This window comes from Enoplosus armatus, chromosome 5 (genome assembly GCF_043641665.1).
Source record: "Enoplosus armatus isolate fEnoArm2 chromosome 5, fEnoArm2.hap1, whole genome shotgun sequence".
Taxonomy (NCBI): domain Eukaryota; kingdom Metazoa; phylum Chordata; class Actinopteri; order Centrarchiformes; family Enoplosidae; genus Enoplosus; species Enoplosus armatus.
This window is the reverse complement of record NC_092184.1, coordinates 26,075,828-26,095,113: the sequence shown is the minus strand read 5'-3', so window position 1 is coordinate 26,095,113 and position 19,286 is coordinate 26,075,828. Positions and strand designations below refer to the sequence as shown.

General features: G+C 42.1%; 3 protein-coding genes and 1 long non-coding RNA gene across 5 annotated transcripts in view; 2 read left to right on the top strand and 2 right to left on the bottom strand.

Moving 5' to 3' along the window:
* Positions 1-696: 696 nt before the first annotated feature.
* On the top strand, positions 697-10,011 carry il15l (interleukin 15, like). Of its 2 annotated transcripts, none has more exons than XM_070905886.1 (5): positions 697-777; positions 2,302-3,022; positions 6,200-6,247; positions 7,783-7,911; positions 9,804-10,011. In XM_070905886.1, the coding sequence occupies exons 2-5, from the start codon at positions 2,864-2,866 to the stop codon at positions 9,945-9,947; spliced, it is 480 nt and encodes a 159-aa protein (XP_070761987.1). In that variant the 5' UTR covers positions 697-777; positions 2,302-2,863; the 3' UTR covers positions 9,948-10,011. The 2 variants fall into 2 exon arrangements, with proteins under 2 accessions (XP_070761987.1, XP_070761986.1); XM_070905885.1 differs by having other exon boundaries at positions 7,780-7,911.
* Positions 10,012-14,128: 4,117 nt separating this feature from the next.
* Positions 14,129-14,956, bottom strand: triap1 (TP53 regulated inhibitor of apoptosis 1). Its single transcript, XM_070906357.1, has one exon. The coding sequence runs from the start codon at positions 14,878-14,880 to the stop codon at positions 14,656-14,658; it is 225 nt and encodes a 74-aa protein (XP_070762458.1). The 5' UTR covers positions 14,881-14,956; the 3' UTR covers positions 14,129-14,655.
* A 247-nt stretch (positions 14,957-15,203) lies between these two features.
* On the bottom strand, positions 15,204-16,495 carry LOC139284852 (uncharacterized). The gene is made up of 2 exons (XR_011597345.1): positions 16,334-16,495; positions 15,204-15,373 (listed from the first exon to the last, which is right to left on the bottom strand). It is a non-coding gene; the product is annotated as an uncharacterized lncRNA (long non-coding RNA).
* The window catches only part of supt5h (SPT5 homolog, DSIF elongation factor subunit), a 19,296-nt gene continuing 15,731 nt past the window's right edge, over positions 15,722-19,286 (top strand). Inside the window, exons 1-4 of the mRNA XM_070905192.1 lie at positions 15,722-15,834; positions 16,052-16,153; positions 16,367-16,523; positions 16,697-16,765. Coding sequence (XP_070761293.1) covers positions 16,070-16,153; positions 16,367-16,523; positions 16,697-16,765 — 310 coding nt within the window. The 5' untranslated portion in view covers positions 15,722-15,834; positions 16,052-16,069. The remainder of the gene's footprint in view (positions 15,835-16,051; positions 16,154-16,366; positions 16,524-16,696; positions 16,766-19,286) is intronic.

Sequence of the window (19,286 nt, the reverse complement as noted above, 5' to 3'; positions counted from 1 at the left end):
CTGAGTGGGGGGGGACCTGTTAGACACATGAAGTGGTTGGTGGTGAACTGTGGGCTTCAGCTGAGGGCTGTGCTTCCTCCGGACAGTCACCCAGCCTCCCGGGGGACGGCTAGCAGGAGCTACCCTGAGTCCGGCTGCTGGGGGCTGGCTGACTACAGCCCCCTCCATGGTGCGGAACCGCGCCTCCGACTCACTAAATAAACTACATTTATTACATTTATCTTTATCGCTAAAGGAGGCGGAGGAATAACTAAACATCTGACACACCGAGCAGGACAGGGGAGAGAGAAGCTATCGCTAGCTGCTAAGCTAAGCTAAGCTAACAGACAGAATAGTGTGTAAACAACTGAGAGATTAGCGAAAAAGTCGCTAAAAGAAGGAGAGAACTGTCAGTGTCGAGCTTAACTAGTGTTCGTTTAACAAATATATAACAAACAAATAGAACTTGTTTGAGCTCAGAGCCGCCAAACACACAGGCTGCCGGTGACACAGAACCCGGAAGTGAAGCAACACGCCCAGCGCAGCACGTCAGTCAGTTCAGCACTGCGGGGGGGGGGGGGGGGGGAGTGGGAAAAGTCAGAGGGAGTCTGGTGGAGAAGGGATCTGGGGAGGTGGGGCTGTGGCTGGAGGGAGGGGTGACACTGGCACAGATAAGAGAAAGTCAATAAAAGCTGGCTCATGGGCGTGTTTGTTCAAGTAGCATAGTGAGGACATGTGGACATGGACAGCCCATCTGTCTGTCCTGAGGAGCTGCAACAGACTGAAGTGGTCAGTGAGGTAAATGTTTGATCTTTGTGGTGTCTCTTTCAGTTTTGGTGTACACTCAACATGTAGACTTTGAGCCTTTGCTTTCACTTGCGTTTATTTGTTCAACTGACCTCGAGGTAAGAGCTTGACTTTGATGAGGACTTCACAGATTTACAATTAGCAGACAAGGATAAGTGTGCTTTATGAATTAATATGAAACGGGACAAAAAAGCACAGTTGGGGAAAAGTAAAAAAATGTTTCCACAAGGGCTTGATAGCAGTTAGCAGTGGTGTAACAAGAAGGCTGCCTTGCTAGCAGCTCTGTGAGGCTGTACTTAGACACAGCGGTGCTTTGAGCTATATGCTAACATGCTGATGTTCAGCAGGTATAATGATTACCAAATTAACCAAAGTATGTTAGCATGCTAACATTTGCTAATTAGCAGTAAAGACAGAGTCCAGCTGAGGCTGATGAACGTCATCAGTTCTGCAGGTATTTGCTTATAAACCAAAGTGTTGGACACATGAACATTGTGTTAACGTTGACCTGATGGTGGCGCTAGATGAAGAGTCAGAGGATCACCAGAGTTACTACAGTTCATCCTGAGGGGACCATGAAGGTCTGAACCACAATCCATCCAACAGTTGATGAGATGTTTCAGTCTGGACCAGAGCAGTGTTCAGTTTGACCATTTTACAACTTCATTAAAAACACAACTCTTTTTCTCTCTAAATGTTTTTAGTCCTGATCACAAAGTGAGCCTCATCGCTTCCTGCGGTGGTGCGACTGGTACAACCACATTTTGATTTTATTGTGCTCTGTTGCAGTTACACCTGCATTAACACGAGTTTCTCCTGATCCCGATCAGATGTCAGATACAGATCACATGTTAGACGAACAGAATGCACTGAATCGCTCTCTTGATGTTGTGGTATCGTGGATCTTGAAGATGGCTCTCATGTCTGTGCTGTAAATATGAAGCTGCAGCTGATTAAACCGCACTAATTCACACATGACATCTATTTAGTTGAATCTGTACAAAAGCCAAAGCGTAGAAACACCATGCTGTGGTTTTATGAGGGCAAAAACTACCTGGAGTTTCCACTGGTTGTCTGGCAACATCACAACAATGACAAGACTCAAGGAAATCACTTGTTTTAAGGACTAAACAAACCAGATATATCATGTTAGTCAGTGAGCTTTAGAGCTGCTGGTAGGAGGATTTTGTTGCCTTTGGACAGAAACAGGCTAGCTGTTTCCCCCTGTTTCCAGTCTTTATGCTAAGCTAACCTGCCTGTCAATCTTCTCTCTCAGCCAAAACACCAGAAAGAGATGTTTCAAAAACAACTGAAGGATTTACATGAAAGTTTCAGATGATGATGTTTTCCAGAGGATTCCTAACGCTTATAGTGACTCTATGACCTTTCCTGTGGCGCCACCCTGAGGACAATAGTAGCTCTACTGCTCGTGAGATGTATGAAAACATATCCACGAGTGTTCTCTGAGCGTTACAGGTATGTCTGGGTGATTTATGGAGCTCTCTCTCCCTGCAGGGCATTGAGGAAACTGTTGGAGAGGTGGAGAAGCAGATAGACGAAGAGGAAGGAGGTGGGAGACGGCAGGAGAAGGCAGGAGACAGAATCTGTCTCAGAAAAGAGGAGGGAACTGAAACAGAGTGTAACTGAGACCACGACGCAGGAGGAGGAGGAGGAGGAGGAGGAGGAATGGGAGGAGTGAAAACAGGAGGGCAAGTAAGTGGAAAGTGACATAAGGGAGCCGGAGAGAGTGAAGGACAGTGAGGCTGAGGGAGGTCCTGACACCAGACTCCTGCTTTAAAATAGGAGGAGATGAACTTCGATAGCCGCTGGAGGCTGACGAAGCACTCGCTACATACCTACCAGATTCTCTGAGCTGGTCTGGGATCCAAACTGGCCTCTTGCAGGATTACAGGAACATTTGCTTGTTGCTCTAACATGGACTTCTGCTTTCACAAAGTCTCCCAGCTGTGACGGGTACGTACTTTAAGGCAGAAATCCCAAACATCTCCACGAGGATGTAGCACTGTGAGACAGCAGAGGATGATGTGACGCAGATGATGGTTTTGCTGCCCGGGCCATGCTGAGAGGGAGGCTAGCTCTGGTGACTGTGTGTCTGTGTCTCGTCTGTCTGCGTCTCGTCTGTCTGCTCGCCCTGCCTGCGCAGCCAGCCACCAGACTCTGCACCCAAGACCTCATCAAAAAGGTCAATCGCCTCATCCGCAGAGCCCCCAGCCTGGTACGAGTTTAATCTTCTCCCCTTCATTATCTGGAAACACACTTTCACTGAGAAACATGTAAATCAATATGTTGTATCTTTTGTTATTATTCTTATTTTATAGTCAGGTTTTAATCATGATCTAACAGTTTAGTAACTTTCGAGTTTTTCGATTTAAAGAACGTGAGTAACAAACCTTCCAGCACTGTTCCCAAGTTATTTGTTGGTGAGCTTCTTTTTCAATTCACGTGTCACTTCTCAAGTTTCAAATTCAAATTCAAGCTGCAATCAATCAGCAGTCAGTCAGTGAGAGCACAACAAGGTTTGAGCACAAAATCTGAATTTTCAAATTCAAACAAAGTTTTATTGAACCTCTCAGTCGGGATCAATTTAGGTCACTTATCTTAAAAAGATGCAGGAATTAGCCCGCAGTCATCATTAAGTTCAGTTATCAGAGGAGCATTCTTTGATGTCAGCCTATCATCTTTAATTGAGCTGTTTTTTTTAACACATGACTCATGATATCAGGCTGTGAAGGCTCACAGTCGTGCTGACAGAAAGAATGGTGATCCGTAGTGAAACATCTGAGACATGAAACGCTGCAGGTGAGGAATCTGTCAGCCGCGTCACATGATGAAGTTTCACTAACAGGAGGAAGAAAACGTGAAGTTTCCCAAACCTGTCTATGTTTAATAAAAACAACATAACAACAAACAATGATTCTGTTTAAATATGAGAAAACTGAAAGACTTGAAGTTGTAATAGTCTCATAATCTGCACTGATTTTGTTCATGTTTTAAAAAGCAGGTTAGTTGATGACAAGAGTTTTAAGGTTTAGTTTCAGAGGCGGGGTGGACAAAATAAAGTGAACATTTAAAACAATCGAGCAAACAAATTAGGATTAAAGAATGTTATCAGACGTTGACTGATGTCCTTCTAGCACAATAGCTGTGAGCATTTTGTAATGACTGATGGGGACTCAGATGAGTTTGTCAAGTCACATCTTCTCTCCTCTGGATGACGGTGGCTGCACAGCAGGGGGACAATATTCAGAAACCCCCCACCCCCGGTGGAAATTACGCCCTTGGTTGATGGGTAGGGTACTGAATTAACATAAAAATGTATTTGTTGCAAACTTGGACTCAAGAGGACAGAGCCTCAAAGTCCCTAAGAATATATATATATACTGTATAGTTAATATTTTGCATTATTATCTTGTGTGCATAAGATAGAAAAAATCTTTTTTGGGACGTCAAGGCCTCTGTGTATTTTCATACTGTGTTTTAGGGCTGCAGTTTCATGAAGTCAGTGGAATTACGAGAGACAGTCCCGAGTATGGCTCAGGCTCCAAAAGCACCGGATCCTACATTTCCCACGATGCAACTCGATTGCATCTTTCATTAGACCCTCCTTGCCTGGTAATAAAGCCAGGGTTTTCAAACACCTCCAGTTTGTGATGCAGATGCTCTGTTATAGATTTCAACAACTGTGATGACATCACTGTGACATCATCAGGGTTATTTTCCCTTTCAGACGTCACACATCGGTTACCTGAACGTCATGTGTAAAATGTTCCTTTAACGTTTTACTCAGCAGCTTCTTTACAGAAACAGGCAGTCAGGCAGTTAGATAGTCAGTTAGATAGTCAGTCAGTTAGTTAGTCAGTCAGTTAGTTAGATAGTCAGTCAGTTAGTTAGTCAGTCAGTTAGTTAGTCAGTCAGTTAGATAGTCAGTCAGTTAGTTAGTCAGTTAGTTAGTTAGTCAGTTAGTTAGATAGTCAGTCAGTTAGTCAGTCAGTTAGATAGTCAGATAGTCAGTTAGTTAGATAGTCAGTTAGTTAGATAGTCAGTTAGTTAGATAGTCAGTCAGTTAGTTAGTCAGATAGTCAGTTAGTTAGATAGTCAGTCAGTTAGTCAGTCAGTTAGTTAGTTAGATAGTCAGTCAGTTAGTTAGTTAGATAGTCAGTTAGTCAGTCAGTCAGTTAGTTAGTTAGTCAGTCATTTAGTTAGTTAGTCAGTCAGTTAGTTAGTCAGTCAGTTAGTTAGATAGTCAGTCAGTTAGTTAGTTAGATAGTCAGTTAGTTAGTCAGTCAGTTAGTTAGATAGTCAGTCAGTTAGTCAGTCAGTTAGTTAGTTAGATAGTCAGTTAGTCAGTCAGTCAGTTAGTTAGTCAGTCAGTTAGTTAGTTAGATAGTCAGTTAGTCAGTCAGTCAGTTAGTTAGTCAGTCAGTTAGTTAGTTGGATAGTCAGTTAGTCAGTCAGTTAGTTAGATAGTCAGTTAGTTAGTCAGTTAGTTAGTCAGTCAGTTAGTCAGTCAGTTAGTTAGTCAGATAGTCAGTTAGTTAGTTAGTCAGTTAGTTAGATAGCTCAGTCAGTTAGTTAGATAGTCAGTCAGTTAGTTAGTTAGATAGTCAGTCAGTTAGTCAGTCAGTTAGTTAGTTAGATAGTTAGTCATATAGTCAGTCAGTTAGTTAGATAGCTCAGTCAGTTAGTTAGTCAGTTAGTTAGTCAGTCAGTCAGTCAGTCAGTTAGTTAGTTAGTCAGTCAGTTAGTTAGTTAGAGAGCAAAGGTTTTACCAAAGTGAAGGCAGCACTTATCAATGTTTTGATATGAGCACTAAGCTTTTGTTTCTATTTTCAAAGTAGCTGGTTGTCACTTTTGGCCGACCTCCCCTTCCAGCTGTTAAGACTCATCCAGCTGTTTCACCATTATGGTTTCACACTCAGCTGTGAAAGAACAGGAGCAGGATTCTGTGCTCGAAACTTGTTGTGCACTCACAATCTTTCCGTAGACTGGTGGTTGATTGAAGCTTTGCCCTGTGGCACTCTGTAGTGAAGCAGTGAGCTGCAGAGTCTGCAGCCATGCTAGCAGCTCTGTGAAGCTGTGCTGCACAGTGGCGTCCGCATGCTAACATGCTCAAAATGCTGATGTTTAGCAGGTATCATGTTTACCATGTTCATCAACTTAGTTAAAATAAATAAACAAATCAAACCGTTAACCTGCTGGTGGCGCTAGAGGAAAAGTCAGGACACTTGTTGAGTTAGTTATGTTCATACAATTAAATAGCTCACACACACACACACACACACACACACACACACACACAGTGTAGTATGTTGAACTGAAACCTGATCAGTTTATATGGATCCAGCCTGACTGTGCTCGTGTAGAGCTGCTGACTCTCTCTCTCTCTCCTCAGAAGTGGTTGGACTGCAGACTGTACACGCCCACCGTCGATGACTACCAGGTATGAGCTTCCTCAGAGCTCTTAAGTCATTATTCACTCTAGTGTCTACATTTCCTGTTTGTCTTATACCGATCTATCACACTCATGAAGACAAAGGTCCTCCGCTGGTTCACCACTTCAATAAAACATTGTAAGTTCTGCAGCACTCGAGGAGGAACAAACACCGCCTGCGTTCAGTCGTAACGACGTCAGTGTTTAGGTTTGTGTTATAACAAGTCGCTGTAACAGATTCAGAAAATGTCATTCAAAATGTGATAATGTAATCTCCGAGGGCCGGCTCCATCTGGGCAGTGTGTGGTTCCAGATGTCCCAGCATGCCTGTGACCTTTGGCTGACTGTGTGAGTTTGTAACTCTCAGCGGTCCAAACATATTGAGCTGGAAGTGTTTTAGAGCCGATAAACTCTGATCCTCCCCTCTTCTACAAATACACAAAGGAATGGTTTTATACACCAAACCAGAAACAGAGAGAGAGACAGCTCATTATAAAAGTTCAGATATTCATAATATGAATCATCTTCCCGTTAGATGTGACCAATAATGATAACAGTAAAACAATTCTATCATTTCCTCTCATAATCATTTAGCTTTATTCAGAATACAATAGTTCCTAACAAGCAAACCGAACAGATGTGTAGTACATCTGCTTTCCATGCAGGAGAGTTCACATCCTGTCACAGACCTGAAATTAATGTTTGCTTTGTTCAACCACTGTCTTTCACCACGTGGTTCAGCTTCCCAACGTGAACCAGACCCTAACCAGGATCCTCACCACTCTGTAGCTGCCAGTGTGTACAGACTGTAGTACAGACTGTAGTACAGACTGTAGTACAGTGAATACTCAGTCAGTGACATTACGCTCACTGGATCACATATTTCTGTGTAATGTTCATGCAGATTACATCAAGACAACGTTACATTGCAAGCTTGATGACATCCAGCACACTATGAAACAGTAATGTTAACGTTAGCTAGGAAGTGGTTGAATGCTAACGTTGGCTGTAGCTAATAGCTAATAGGTTATCAAATATGTTGTTTGACCTTGAGAAATGGCCCGATGTCCCTCCGGATTTTCACTATCTATTGTCTCTTCAGTTGCTGATCAATCAGGAAGTGGTGAAATGATAACGATTCGTAAGAAGAGGAAAATGGCTGCCGTGTGAATATGGTCTATGTTCCAACAACCGAGCTTCTGTGCCAAAATATGCCAAAACAATCATCAATCTACAAAGCCTCTCAGTAAATTGGTTATCCATGATGATGATGATGATGACGATGATGATATGGAGACCAGAATATCAATGTTTTAATTTTATTTCCTGGTGAGTGTAGACAGGCAGATTATCTGTTCACTTGTGAACGTCAATGTTCGTACCTCAGACTGAATTGTGAGAAAACTGATGAATGCCACAGATGTTTTTAAATCACTCGTACGTTCCACTTAACATCAAATCCGTTTGTTCATGAGGCCCCTTGTTTGTGTCATGAGGTTGTGGTTGTTGTCTTCATGGTGCCCCCCCCCCTCTCTCTCCAGCAGAATTGCCCCAGCTCCACCCTGAAATGTTTTGCTGACGAACTCAAAGTCCTCGTTGAAGAGTGGGAGACCGCTCAAGGCGTCAGACTGAACACGGAGCTTGAAAAACTAGCGTTGTTGTTGTTCAACCAGGTAAGGAGGGAGGAGGAGAGACACAGGATGTAATATATAAAATCATGGAAAAAGATGTAGGAGAGACATAACTATTTAAATTACGGGTATTTTCTTACATTTCTGATACTGAAACATGTCGATTGAAGAGTTTCTTTACTTTTGAATCATGTTTATGCTTTTAAAATGATCCAACCATCCTCTTGGGATTTATTGTCCAGAAGCAGTGCACTTGGCTAAGCTACAACATCTCAGTACTTTCTTCCGACCCTGTCCGTGGTGCTTCTATCAAACAAACCCTGTCCCCCCCTGGGTTACATTAACGCACGCACCCCCTACTGGACACTTTATTTTGGTCACTGCACTGTTTGTTATTTATCTTATCTAATTCTTTTACCTTTATATTTTTACATGCTTGTTGTCACCTTCACACCACAGCAAAGTCCTTGTAATGTATGTTACTTGGCAATAAACAGTTTCTGATTCTGAAATGGAGCATTTGTTGGGGACTATTTTCAGCGGTGGATGAATCCACATTTGGTGTTCTCGTGAGTATTCAGGGCGGTGTATGTGGGAGTCAAAATAAACTATTTGTTGTACAAAACAAGACGTTTGAAGACATCAACTTGGAGTTTAGGTGACATTTCTCACAATTTTTACATTTTATAGACTAAACAATTTATTAAGAAAATAATCAGCAGATTAATCCAAAATACAAATAATCATTAGTTGCAGCCCTACATTGATTGTAACCAGGGGCGAGGGTAATGACAGATAATGGCCCAATCCCAATCCCCCCCTGGTTTTGGAGTGCCTTCGACTGGATGGTGGCCCTTCAGAACAGAGTTTCAAGGGGTGGGGGTTGAAATCTAGGAAATGGGACACCACTCCTTACATCATCAGTAGCTGGAGAAGACACATAAATAACACACCCGTGACGAGGCGTGTGTGTTACGTTTCCACAGCGGGGGAAGAAGTGGGAAGGGAAGTGCAGACAAGTTGTTGCTGGATTATTTTTCAAGCTTCACGCGCCGTTGGGAGGGCCATTCGGAGTGCTCGATGACCACTACCCCTCCATCCCCAAGAGGACCAGGATACCCTATCCTACGCCAAACGGGAGAATTGGGATTGGGCCATTGTTGTATCCTCTTGACTGTGGTGGCTAGAATTTAAGAGAATAATATTCACAGAGAGAGGGGGGGGGCAAACATGTTGAATAACAGTTGGTGATAGAAGAGGAAGAGAACAAGATGAGACATTTCCTTTGAAGCCAGATGTTGGTGAAGCCCCTGCCCTCGTCCTCCTCACTGAGAATGAAACAGCCGCTGGATCGCTGATCCACAGGATTTAAGGAGCGTCAGTCTCCTGGACACCACGAGAGTGAGGACATTTTTGGAGAACAAGAACATTTTAGTCCGGTCTTTGCTTCTTCAAAGAGCTGTTTGAGGTTTAGATTTGACTTTAGGGTAAAGCTCTGAATTAGTTTAAGGTTAAGGGATTGTGGAGCATTATGACTGTAACTGAGGACACAGAAACTGCTGCGGCAGGAAAAGACTACATCATGTTAGACCCCCGTCCACCTATTTTAGGGATTTTAGCAATTTTTTTTTTTTAGCAAGTTGGAAATACATCAACACAATGTTGATATTTTCCAGCATGTGTGAGTCTAAGAGCAGCTGCTTCTTCTTGTTTTTTCTATCACTCTATCATCTGCATACATCTGAACATCAGCTGCAATACATGCTGAAGGCAGATCATGAATGTAGAAGCTGAAGAGGAGAGGACCTAGAATAGAGATCTGAGGCACTCCGACACATCAACTCAGAGCGGGGGACACCATGTCCTTGAGGTCTCGTTTGCGTCACCATGTTTCTTTGACCAATAATGTGTCTCCGTCTCTCTTCCCCTCACAGACGGAGTCGGAGTGCCGACAGTGTGAGCTTCTCCAGGAGGAAAACGCAGAAAGGTTCCTCAGAGGTCTTCATTCGACTCTTGAGATGATGAACTCTCAGTACTCCTCGTGTTCCCACAGAGGACTTTCAAAAAAGACTTCATGACCCGTTTTCTTCTTCATGAACTTTTTATGTCACCTGAGCACAAATAAAGTGCACCATGCATGAAGTCTGAGCATCTCAGTGGTATTTAATTTACAGCTGGAGGGTGTGAACGCAAGGTTTTCAGTGTGCAAATGTTAGATGTTAAACATTTTCTGCATACCTTCTAGTTTAGGTGGGTGAAGAGAGAAAATACCAGGTCGAAAAACATGGAGGTGATATCTGTTTGAACACCTGCAGGATCATTTGGATGGGATAAGCAAATTCATACAACTGAGTGTGATGAATAACCTGTGAATCCTCAGGTGAACGTGCCATCAAGCACACTCTCTGTATCTCTTTACTTCCTTGGTGAAACTAAAATAGTAAAAATGATTATATTATTGAATCTTTTATCTCTTTTCATTAGAGAACCTCGACTTTAAACACAAACCAGCTGAAGAACACAGCAGAAACACTACAGACAGTCAGACTTTGTCCACGTCTTCAGGCTCCAGACTTCAGACCTGACTGGATGGATAAAATACATGAAAATACCCGTTTTTAGTTGCATAGCTTGGGACATCAACGGGGACGTTTGTTTGAGCAGAAGTGATCTAAACATTATTATTGGGGCTATTGGGTCTGTTTATAGTCAATACAGCAGAGTCTGCTTTATGTAACTTTAACTTCCCCTCACAGTTCATCCAGAACAGCCAGCTGCTGGTACTAAACATATAAATGTTTGTTTGAATGTTTTTGACTTTATGATCATTCTAAAGAAACATCAGAGTCAGCTTTCCTGTCTGTGGAACACGTGTAGCTCTTTTCTACAATTTAAAAAATCTGTTTTTTATTATTGAAACAAGGAAAAAACACCAAGTGGTTTAGAAGGCATGGCGGGGGAGGCACAACAGCTTAATTGTAGCCTTCACTTAGCGTGTGAATTTACTCATAATGTAATGGCAGATTAGTAATCTTTCTTGGTGCATTCCTGTCGACCAGAGGAACTGTGTGAAACCACGGAAGGAATATAAATTGCATCAACCACATCCTGAAAAATAAGACAGGAACCCACTTGTGAAAACATCACTCTATAGCACTACTAGTGGTCTCAAACTCCACGGGGTACCTTTAATTTGCTGTATGCTATGTTCAGTACATTTACACTGACTATCAACAGGAAGTGAGAGAAGCCTTGATGGAGCCCAACACCAGGAAGCCTTTGAGGTTAGCTGTGGACAGACGGGAGTTTGGCTCTGTGTACGCTGCAGGTCTGCTGCTGTCTTTTTAAGGTGGAATTGCAAGTCTGTAAACCTACCCACTGACTTTGACGCAGATCTTGAATGTTCACTACATATCAAGATTACCATGAACTGAAGGTCATTGTTGGTGTAACTGAATGAAGATGTGGAGTATCGACATCTTCGGTTGCATAATCAAGACGTCTTTATGACACTCTCTCATCTCAGTCCAGCACTGACTAACAAACAGCTGGACCACACATGCTCATCCAGCTGAAAAACAAAAGGTCAAAACACACTCAAGTTAATTTACAGTTAAACAACGTGTGGTGTTATTCTGCGTCTACTGAAGACGAGAATCTTTAAAAACTCCTCACAAACATCTAGTTTCATGTTTCAAAGGCTCAGTCATTTGCTCCAACAGCTGCTCGCTGGAGTTTCTATCAAACTAACAGCAGGAAATAGTGCATTTGTTGGGGACTATTTTCAGCGGCGGATGAATCCACATGTGGGGCTCTAGTGAGGGGACAGTGTATGTGGGACTGAGTCAAGATAAATATATATATATATACACATGATATATTGTATCCCAATATATATTGATTTATGTTACTGTGCTACAGGAATTTCATATAAGTAACTTCATGTTCAGTCTGTGGAGGAAACAGTTCCAGTAACTTGTTAGTCTTCCTCTTCCTGTGGGTCCTGACAACATACTCCGTGTGTGTGTGTGTGTGTGTGTGTGTGTGTGTGTGTGTGTAAGCCATTCAGCTGTATTGTGGAAGTATATTGACGACAAAAGATTTGAATGAGCACAAAACAAATGTGAGCAAGTCAACATTTAAGAGAGCACAGAGGGAAGGCAGAATCATCAGCATTACTGATGATTGATGATTTTTGCGCTCGTAATGATCAAAGCTGCTCGCGCTCAGTTCGGCAGTTTGAATCCCCGCAGTGCAAACTGAGAGCAGAGCATCACCTGTTCAATGTGACCTGGAAGTGAAGGATCAGAACTAAACGGTGGGGCGGTGGAGACGGAGGGCAGCAGTTGGTGTCTTTATCATCTTAAAAATCTAAATGACTAAAATCAAGTTGATTTAAAAGTACTTCCTAGCAGCATGTCATAGCGGCTGGGTTAGCTTTGTGTTGACTTCTATTTTCTGACACAGATGTTTGTTTTTCTTGTTTCTTCTTTTGCTGTTTTTATCAATAATCTTAAAGACAAATATTAGAGCCATTTATGAATGAGGGTCATTGTTACTTCTGAGCTGAACGCTGCCCTCAGATCTAACGAGGCTGATTACTGTGACATGATCCAACTCCTTGTGGGATTTAAAAAAATGAATGGTTCAATAATAGTAGTAATTATGACTTTATCTTAGCGAGTAGCCAGATTCCTACACCCTTAATCTCCAACATGTTATTACAAATCCAACTTCAGTTGACGGGAAACTGCAGTTGATTTATCAGTTGATTCTCTTGATGATCAAAAGCACATTTATTGGCAACAACTTTGACACTTCATGCACAAATCCAGCAGACCACACATACAAAACAAGTGAGTCACTCTGTGGGTGTGTGCATCCTCTGTCTCAATTACCCTGCGGCCTGCTTGTTTCCCACAATATCCTCCGTCAAAGAGAGTGAAGAAAAGGAGGCAACATCGGGAACAAAGAGGATTTACATGCAACGTCTTTGAAGAGCTAATAAGGGCTTCCCTCAAACTGGAACTCAGTATAATCTGTTAACCACACGGGCTATCTGATACTGTGACACATCATTAATGAATTAACATCAGAGTTCCATTAGTTTATCCATTAAAGTACGTAGGTACAGTATTTTAACTACTTAAGGGAATCATTAGTTGATAAGGAGGAAGGGCCGTAATATGTTAAAGAGTTTTAATTGATTATGTGTCTCATCACTAATGTAAAAATAAAAGACCTTCATTTTTCATTTAAAGTGAACATTAAAGGATGATTTTCTCTTTGGTGAAGATTTCCATTTAAATGTGGAAATAATCCGTTTTAACACCGTAATATATTGTCATCTTTTCTCTTTAATTTGACCACTTATTGAAGGTAAATCTCTGCTACTCGAACACAGAAAATCCCCTTTAACAATGATGTCATTAATGCTTCCTTAAAGGCTCCATGTACGGCTTGAAATATAAATAAAAATGCATGGTTTAAGGTTTTTCCTTCTACCTCTTCAAGAACCCTTAACCAGCCGGATGTGAGTGTCCTCTAGTGTCCTCTGATTGGCCCGAAGCTCTGGAGAAAGCGAGTAAGTGGACCTTGACTTTTCAAAAAATTGATGAAAAGATGGCAGTTGGATGTTCTGCTTAATAATTATTATGGTTACTCCTTTCTTTTATATCAATTACAGGTTCACGTGAGGCCCCCCTTTGGGACATGATGAATTGTGGATTTGGACAGACCTCGGCACTCGCACACTGCAGAAGTCCAGAGTCTTCACTCCTTCAGTCAAACTGCTCGGAGATTAAAATTCATAACATCAAACCCTCCACTGGTGTACATCTACTGCATTCTGGTATTTTATTAAATACCATCACAGCTTCACATCAGTAAAGTCCACGGAGACTAAAACAAAACACTGTCCCAACATCAGAATCAGTGTGTAAACCAGGAGGAGGCGTCCAGCTCTGTTAGAGACCGACAGGAGCAAACTCATGTTCTAATTATATTACTTTAATGATTGAATTATTGTTATTTACAACTGGAAGTACTGATAAAATGTGTATAAATGTCAATAACATAATCTATATGAATGCAGCACAAATAAAGATCTTTCAAAATCTGTTTAAATATGTGATGCTTCACATGTCAAATGGTGTCCCATATCAGAAACGAAAAAAACAAAGATTTTCTTCATTAAAAGTTAAATAGAAATTTAAAAAAGAAAATGCTGAAAGAATAATTTAAGGAAAAGTCACACAACGCAGCGCTCCAACTGACAAAAAAGCAAAAACGAAGTTAAAACAAATATCAAAATCTGTTTTTTAAATAATCTAATCTACTAGATCAAAAAACCCAAACAAACATTATTGTCACTCTTGACTGATTTTCCCAGTTAATCCAGTTTATCCAGTTTATCCATCACAGTCCACGGGGACGTCCACACACCAACATACTCAGTTCAGTTTGCAGCCAGAGGATGATCCCTGATTAATTTTAGTTACTGATTAATCGACTAATAGTGTCAGCTCTTCCAGAGGCTGCAGCAGCCCACATCCCTCCTGTAAATGAACTCAAATGAAAGGAAACAAACGCTCTGTTCTGGGATCAGTTCGGTGTGTTTAACTCTAATCTGCGGGTTATTACAGCAGAAGCACGCGCACTGTTCACGTTCAGTCTCCTCATCCCAGCCTCATCTCTGCTTCTGCGCATGCTCAGTGGGCCTCGTGGACGCTCCACGGTGCGGCGTATTGATGTCAGTACTGGGGGTCAGTCTGGGCCTCCTCTCCATCAGCTCTCGGGCTTGTCCTTGTTGGGGCCCATGAACTCAACTCCGTCGATCGGGATGTCCTTCTCCTTGATGGCCTTCTGCACGCACCGCTGGTACTTCCGGAAGGTCTCGGTGCACGGGTCGCCGCTGCGGTCCCCCTTCAGGAACTTCTCGGCGAACCAGCGGTTGAAGCACTGGTCGTACTCCCGCTTCAGGTCGGTGCAGGCCTCTCCGACGCTGTTCATCTTCGACAAAACCGCCAGACACGACGGACGAACGAAGTATGGAGGACCCGTTCAAGTGTTTTCAAAAGCGGGCGCAGTGTCAACACGCACGCTCCGTGACTTTCCTTGAACCGCGTGATGGGATTGGCTGGCGTGAGGGCGCCGTCGAACGTTGCAGCGTCACGACGTGCCAAAGATTGTGTGTTGAGTGTGAAGATCACAGTGCTTTTTGTATGATGCCGAAATAAAACGAGATTGTAAGCGCAACGTCGGCAGAGTCCAAACATGTTGGAAATTAATTAATTAAATAGAAACACAAGTTGTGCTGCAGCTAGCAGGCAATGGTAATGCATGGTACTGTTGTTTTTATTTTTTTATGTTATTATATTATCAAACAATCAAGTTTATCTGTCACACCATTTGATTGGCCCGACCTTTTCCTGAGCTCTGGCATCACTTGGGGCATGTAGATTTCATTTCATTTTATTTGTTCCGCTCATGGTAATGCACAACTCTGGAAAAAAAAACAAAAAAAACAATTCACAATCAAAACACACAACTCTATTATGTACATAAATGCACAGATGGTTGCATCGTCACATTCTGCTCTGTAAGTTAATTATTATGTATATTTTATATAAGTGAGTGTCGTCATCCTTTTCTTTATTTCATTGAGGCGGGAGAAGATGATCTGCAACAATATTTTCTACATTTCTTTGACCTACATCTGACTGAGGCCAATAGAAACAGTCTGTCTGTATGTGGTTTGTAAGTTTCAGAAAATAGAGGCGAAGTGAGACCTCTTACTCTCTTGACCCAGCCGTCGTCCAAAACCCGCGAGACATTTGCGCAGCTTTCGGAAATCTCGCGGATCTCCAAGAAGACGTGAGAGACATCAGAGCAATCGAACTAAGCTGATATTTACATTAATTTATCAACCAACAAGATATAAAAGCGAGACGGGAGTTAATTCAGGTGAGTAAGAGTCACGCAGCTCATTGGCTAACATTTGATTGCAGTTGTTTTGGAGATATCCGGAACGTTACATCCATGCAAGGTACATTAGCATGCTTTGCTAGGCCATCCTGATTGTTATGGCCGGATGTGTCAGGGCTGCTAGCTTAACGTTAGCTGCTTAAATTGATTGATTCAAAGTTTAAAACGGTGGTTTGTGTTATTTGCGCTGCTGCAGTCTGTCCAGGATTACAAGATGTCTGACAGCGAGGACAGCGACTTCTCTGACAACCAGAGCGAGCGCAGCAGCGACGGAGAGGCCGAGGAGGTGGAGAATGAGGTATGTTAGCCGTTAGCTAGTTATGCTAACTGCCCAGTGCATTCAGGTAAACTATGTAATTGAATATGGCGGTTTTTAAAGTGGACCAAGCCGCTAAAAGTTGCACCGCTGGCAGAGTTTCAGTAACATTAGGAACATGTTATTACAGAAAGGACGCGGAGAATAATATTATGTACTTACGTTTTAGTTTGCTTTGTCGTGATCCGTCAACAGGAGGAGACTGGCAGCCCCGTGGGCAGCGACAAGGTGGCAGAGGAGGAGGGGGAAGACCTGGAAGATGAGGAGGAGTATGATGAAGAGGAGGAGGAGGACGATGAGGAACGTCCCAGGAAAAAGCCGAGACATGGAGGGTTCATCCTGGACGAAGCCGGTACAAATCGACTACTCCTTCACTTCAGATCGGTTGTATTTACATAGCGCCAAATCACAACAGACGTTATCTCCTAACTCCCTCAGCTCTACTGTGAGACATCTGTTGCCTTTCACAGACTTTTAATGCAGGTTTAATACTTTTGTCCTTCTGTTTCTCTCCTCTCTGTCTAGATGTGGACGATGAGTATGAGGACGAGGAAGACCAGTGGGAGGAAGGAGCTGAAGATATTCTGGAGAAAGGTGAGGGACATAGTTTACTCTTCAGGTGTTGTTGATTGTTGTTTTCCACTTTGCAGAGACACACAGTCAGGACGTGTTGTGCCGTTTGAGAGTTTTAAATCAAGTGAGAGAGTGAGAGCAGAGACTGAAACTGGCTCTGATTGAGGACCAAGCCGATGTTGGATGTTGGATGTTTGAGCCCATTTACTACATGTCACTCAAACAACACATGACCACTTTCCAAAGCATGTGTTGTTGAATCAGCCAGCCAGAGAACATGTTGACTGTAATGGATTTGATGCCTCAAGCACATTTCTCTACAAGTATATTTTTCCTGTTGCTCTGAAGGAGAGAGAAAATGCAGACATCTAAACAGCTGAAGCATTCTTTGACGCTAAAACAAAGTCTACATGATTTGCAGTTAATGGGCTAAAACATGCAGAGCACTGGTGCGGTCCTTACACTGTGTGTTGGTGTGTTTACGGTCTGATTGGTCCATCACATGCCAACACACAGATGAAGATCTCCATTTGTTCTCTGCTTATTTTTAGCTGCGGTCACACAGTCCTGACGTGAACTGTGTGGGAAACGTTCTGCGCTTGATTCATTTCAGACTCATTACAGTAAGAATGAGCCTGAGGCAGCTGTTGTTTGTGCGTTTGACCTCTGACCTGGCCTTCAAATTGTGTGATTACACGTGAATGCAACATTTTGGCAGATGTTTTGATTGGTCTACATTTTCTGCTACGATTCTTGAAGAAATAAATTAAACATACAAGAAGATATTATCGGCTGGGAGCAGAACTAAATAGATTTAATAAATGGGATTTTAATTTTGATAAACAACTATTGTTTTTGCCCTTCATGAAGTAAAATGCCAAACATTTGATTAGTTTTGAAAAGTACATTTTTTGCTAACTTTTCTTTGTTTCTAGCTTTTAGAGTCACTGAAAGGAGAGAAAAAGTCTGATTGAGTTTGTGACTTCTAAGGAGAAGCTAACATAATAACTTAAATATGTGAGCAGCACTTGAACCATTTAGTGATCCTCATCTGAAGACCAAGACTACATGATGTGTTCCCTCTAATGTCTCGACTCCACAGTCATTGGGAATGTGACAGCTGCCCCACAACATCCTGACCAAACTGTGGACTGTCAGACTGTTTATACAGTCACAGTCAAGTGTGTATTCACTAGCTGAGATTTGTTTCCATGACATAAAATGGTTTGATTTGTTTTTATAAAGGGACTGACGCAGGCTTAAAGTCGAGATGAAAAATTCCCCTTTAACCCTTTTTAACCCTTATCACATCCCCGGTCATATTGTGCAACAATATTTACCAAAGAAATTACAAAAAATCTATTTCTTTGTATTCTTATATCAAAATCCAATCGTGTTTATCATTTTGACCCTTCAGGTCCCCTCGTCTCGAAGTCAGTGGGTTTCTTGAATGAGCTTTTGGTTCGATGCCTGAAATAAGGTCTGTGGTTAACACAAGCTGCAGAGAGTTCAACGTTTTGTTCTCGAACATAAAAAACGTCAGTAGATACCTCGAGAATTTTGAAGCTATTACGTGTAAAAAAGGCGGTTGCTAACAAGCGGCTAAATGAGACTACAGAGGTTGTCGGGGACATTAAACGTCTTCACTCCGAACACGGAAAGTCATCTACTCACTAGTCCGCCTTTACAGCCTTGTTGTGTTTATACTCTATATCTATCTGTCTATATATCTACATCTATCTGTCTATATATCTATCTGTCTATATTCTCTTAAGAGTTAAGCTTAGTGGTGACGTTGAAGAAAAATCATAAAAGTTCATTAGTGACGATTATCTCGCTGAACAAAACGTGTTAAGTGTCGTAAACTTTTGTTTACACAGACAATAATCCAAAATCCCATGGAAACATCCCATCAGCTTTTTGTTGAGGGAACCAGGGCGATGCTAACTTCAGGGCTGGCCTGAAAGAATCTGTCGTCCCTGCAGGACTCTACACGTCACCATACGGACGTTAGAGACTCTCAAAATGTCTTTTCATCTCGACTTTAGAAGTCTTTGAATTGGTTTTGTAAATGCAGGACTTCAGTGCAGGACTTAGCGTTGACTCATGAACCTGACCTGTGTAGCTTCAGATGAGCTGCTTTCTGAACATGTGTTGTCTGACTGAACTCTCTCTGTCTTATCGGTGTTTCTCTCTGTCATGCATGTCCTCTTCAGTTAACGGTAATTCTACTCCAGATACTCTCCTGCTCGGATGTTTCCATTTATATCCATGTGTATCTGAAGCAAATGGAATATCAGTGTCATCCATTTGATAAAATCCATGTCCCAGAATGTATTAACCCCACCTCATCTCTGCACAGCTGTACTTGTGAGCGTATAGCTTAATGTGAGGAAGCACTGAGGGCAAATCCATTATTGGCTCCTTGAACAGCAACAACTGTTATAAACTATTCAAACAACTATTGTTCATTACGTTTAATTGGCTAAAAACATTCACCTTCAGTTATTAGTTACAGCTGTACTGATGTATGAGCTTATTC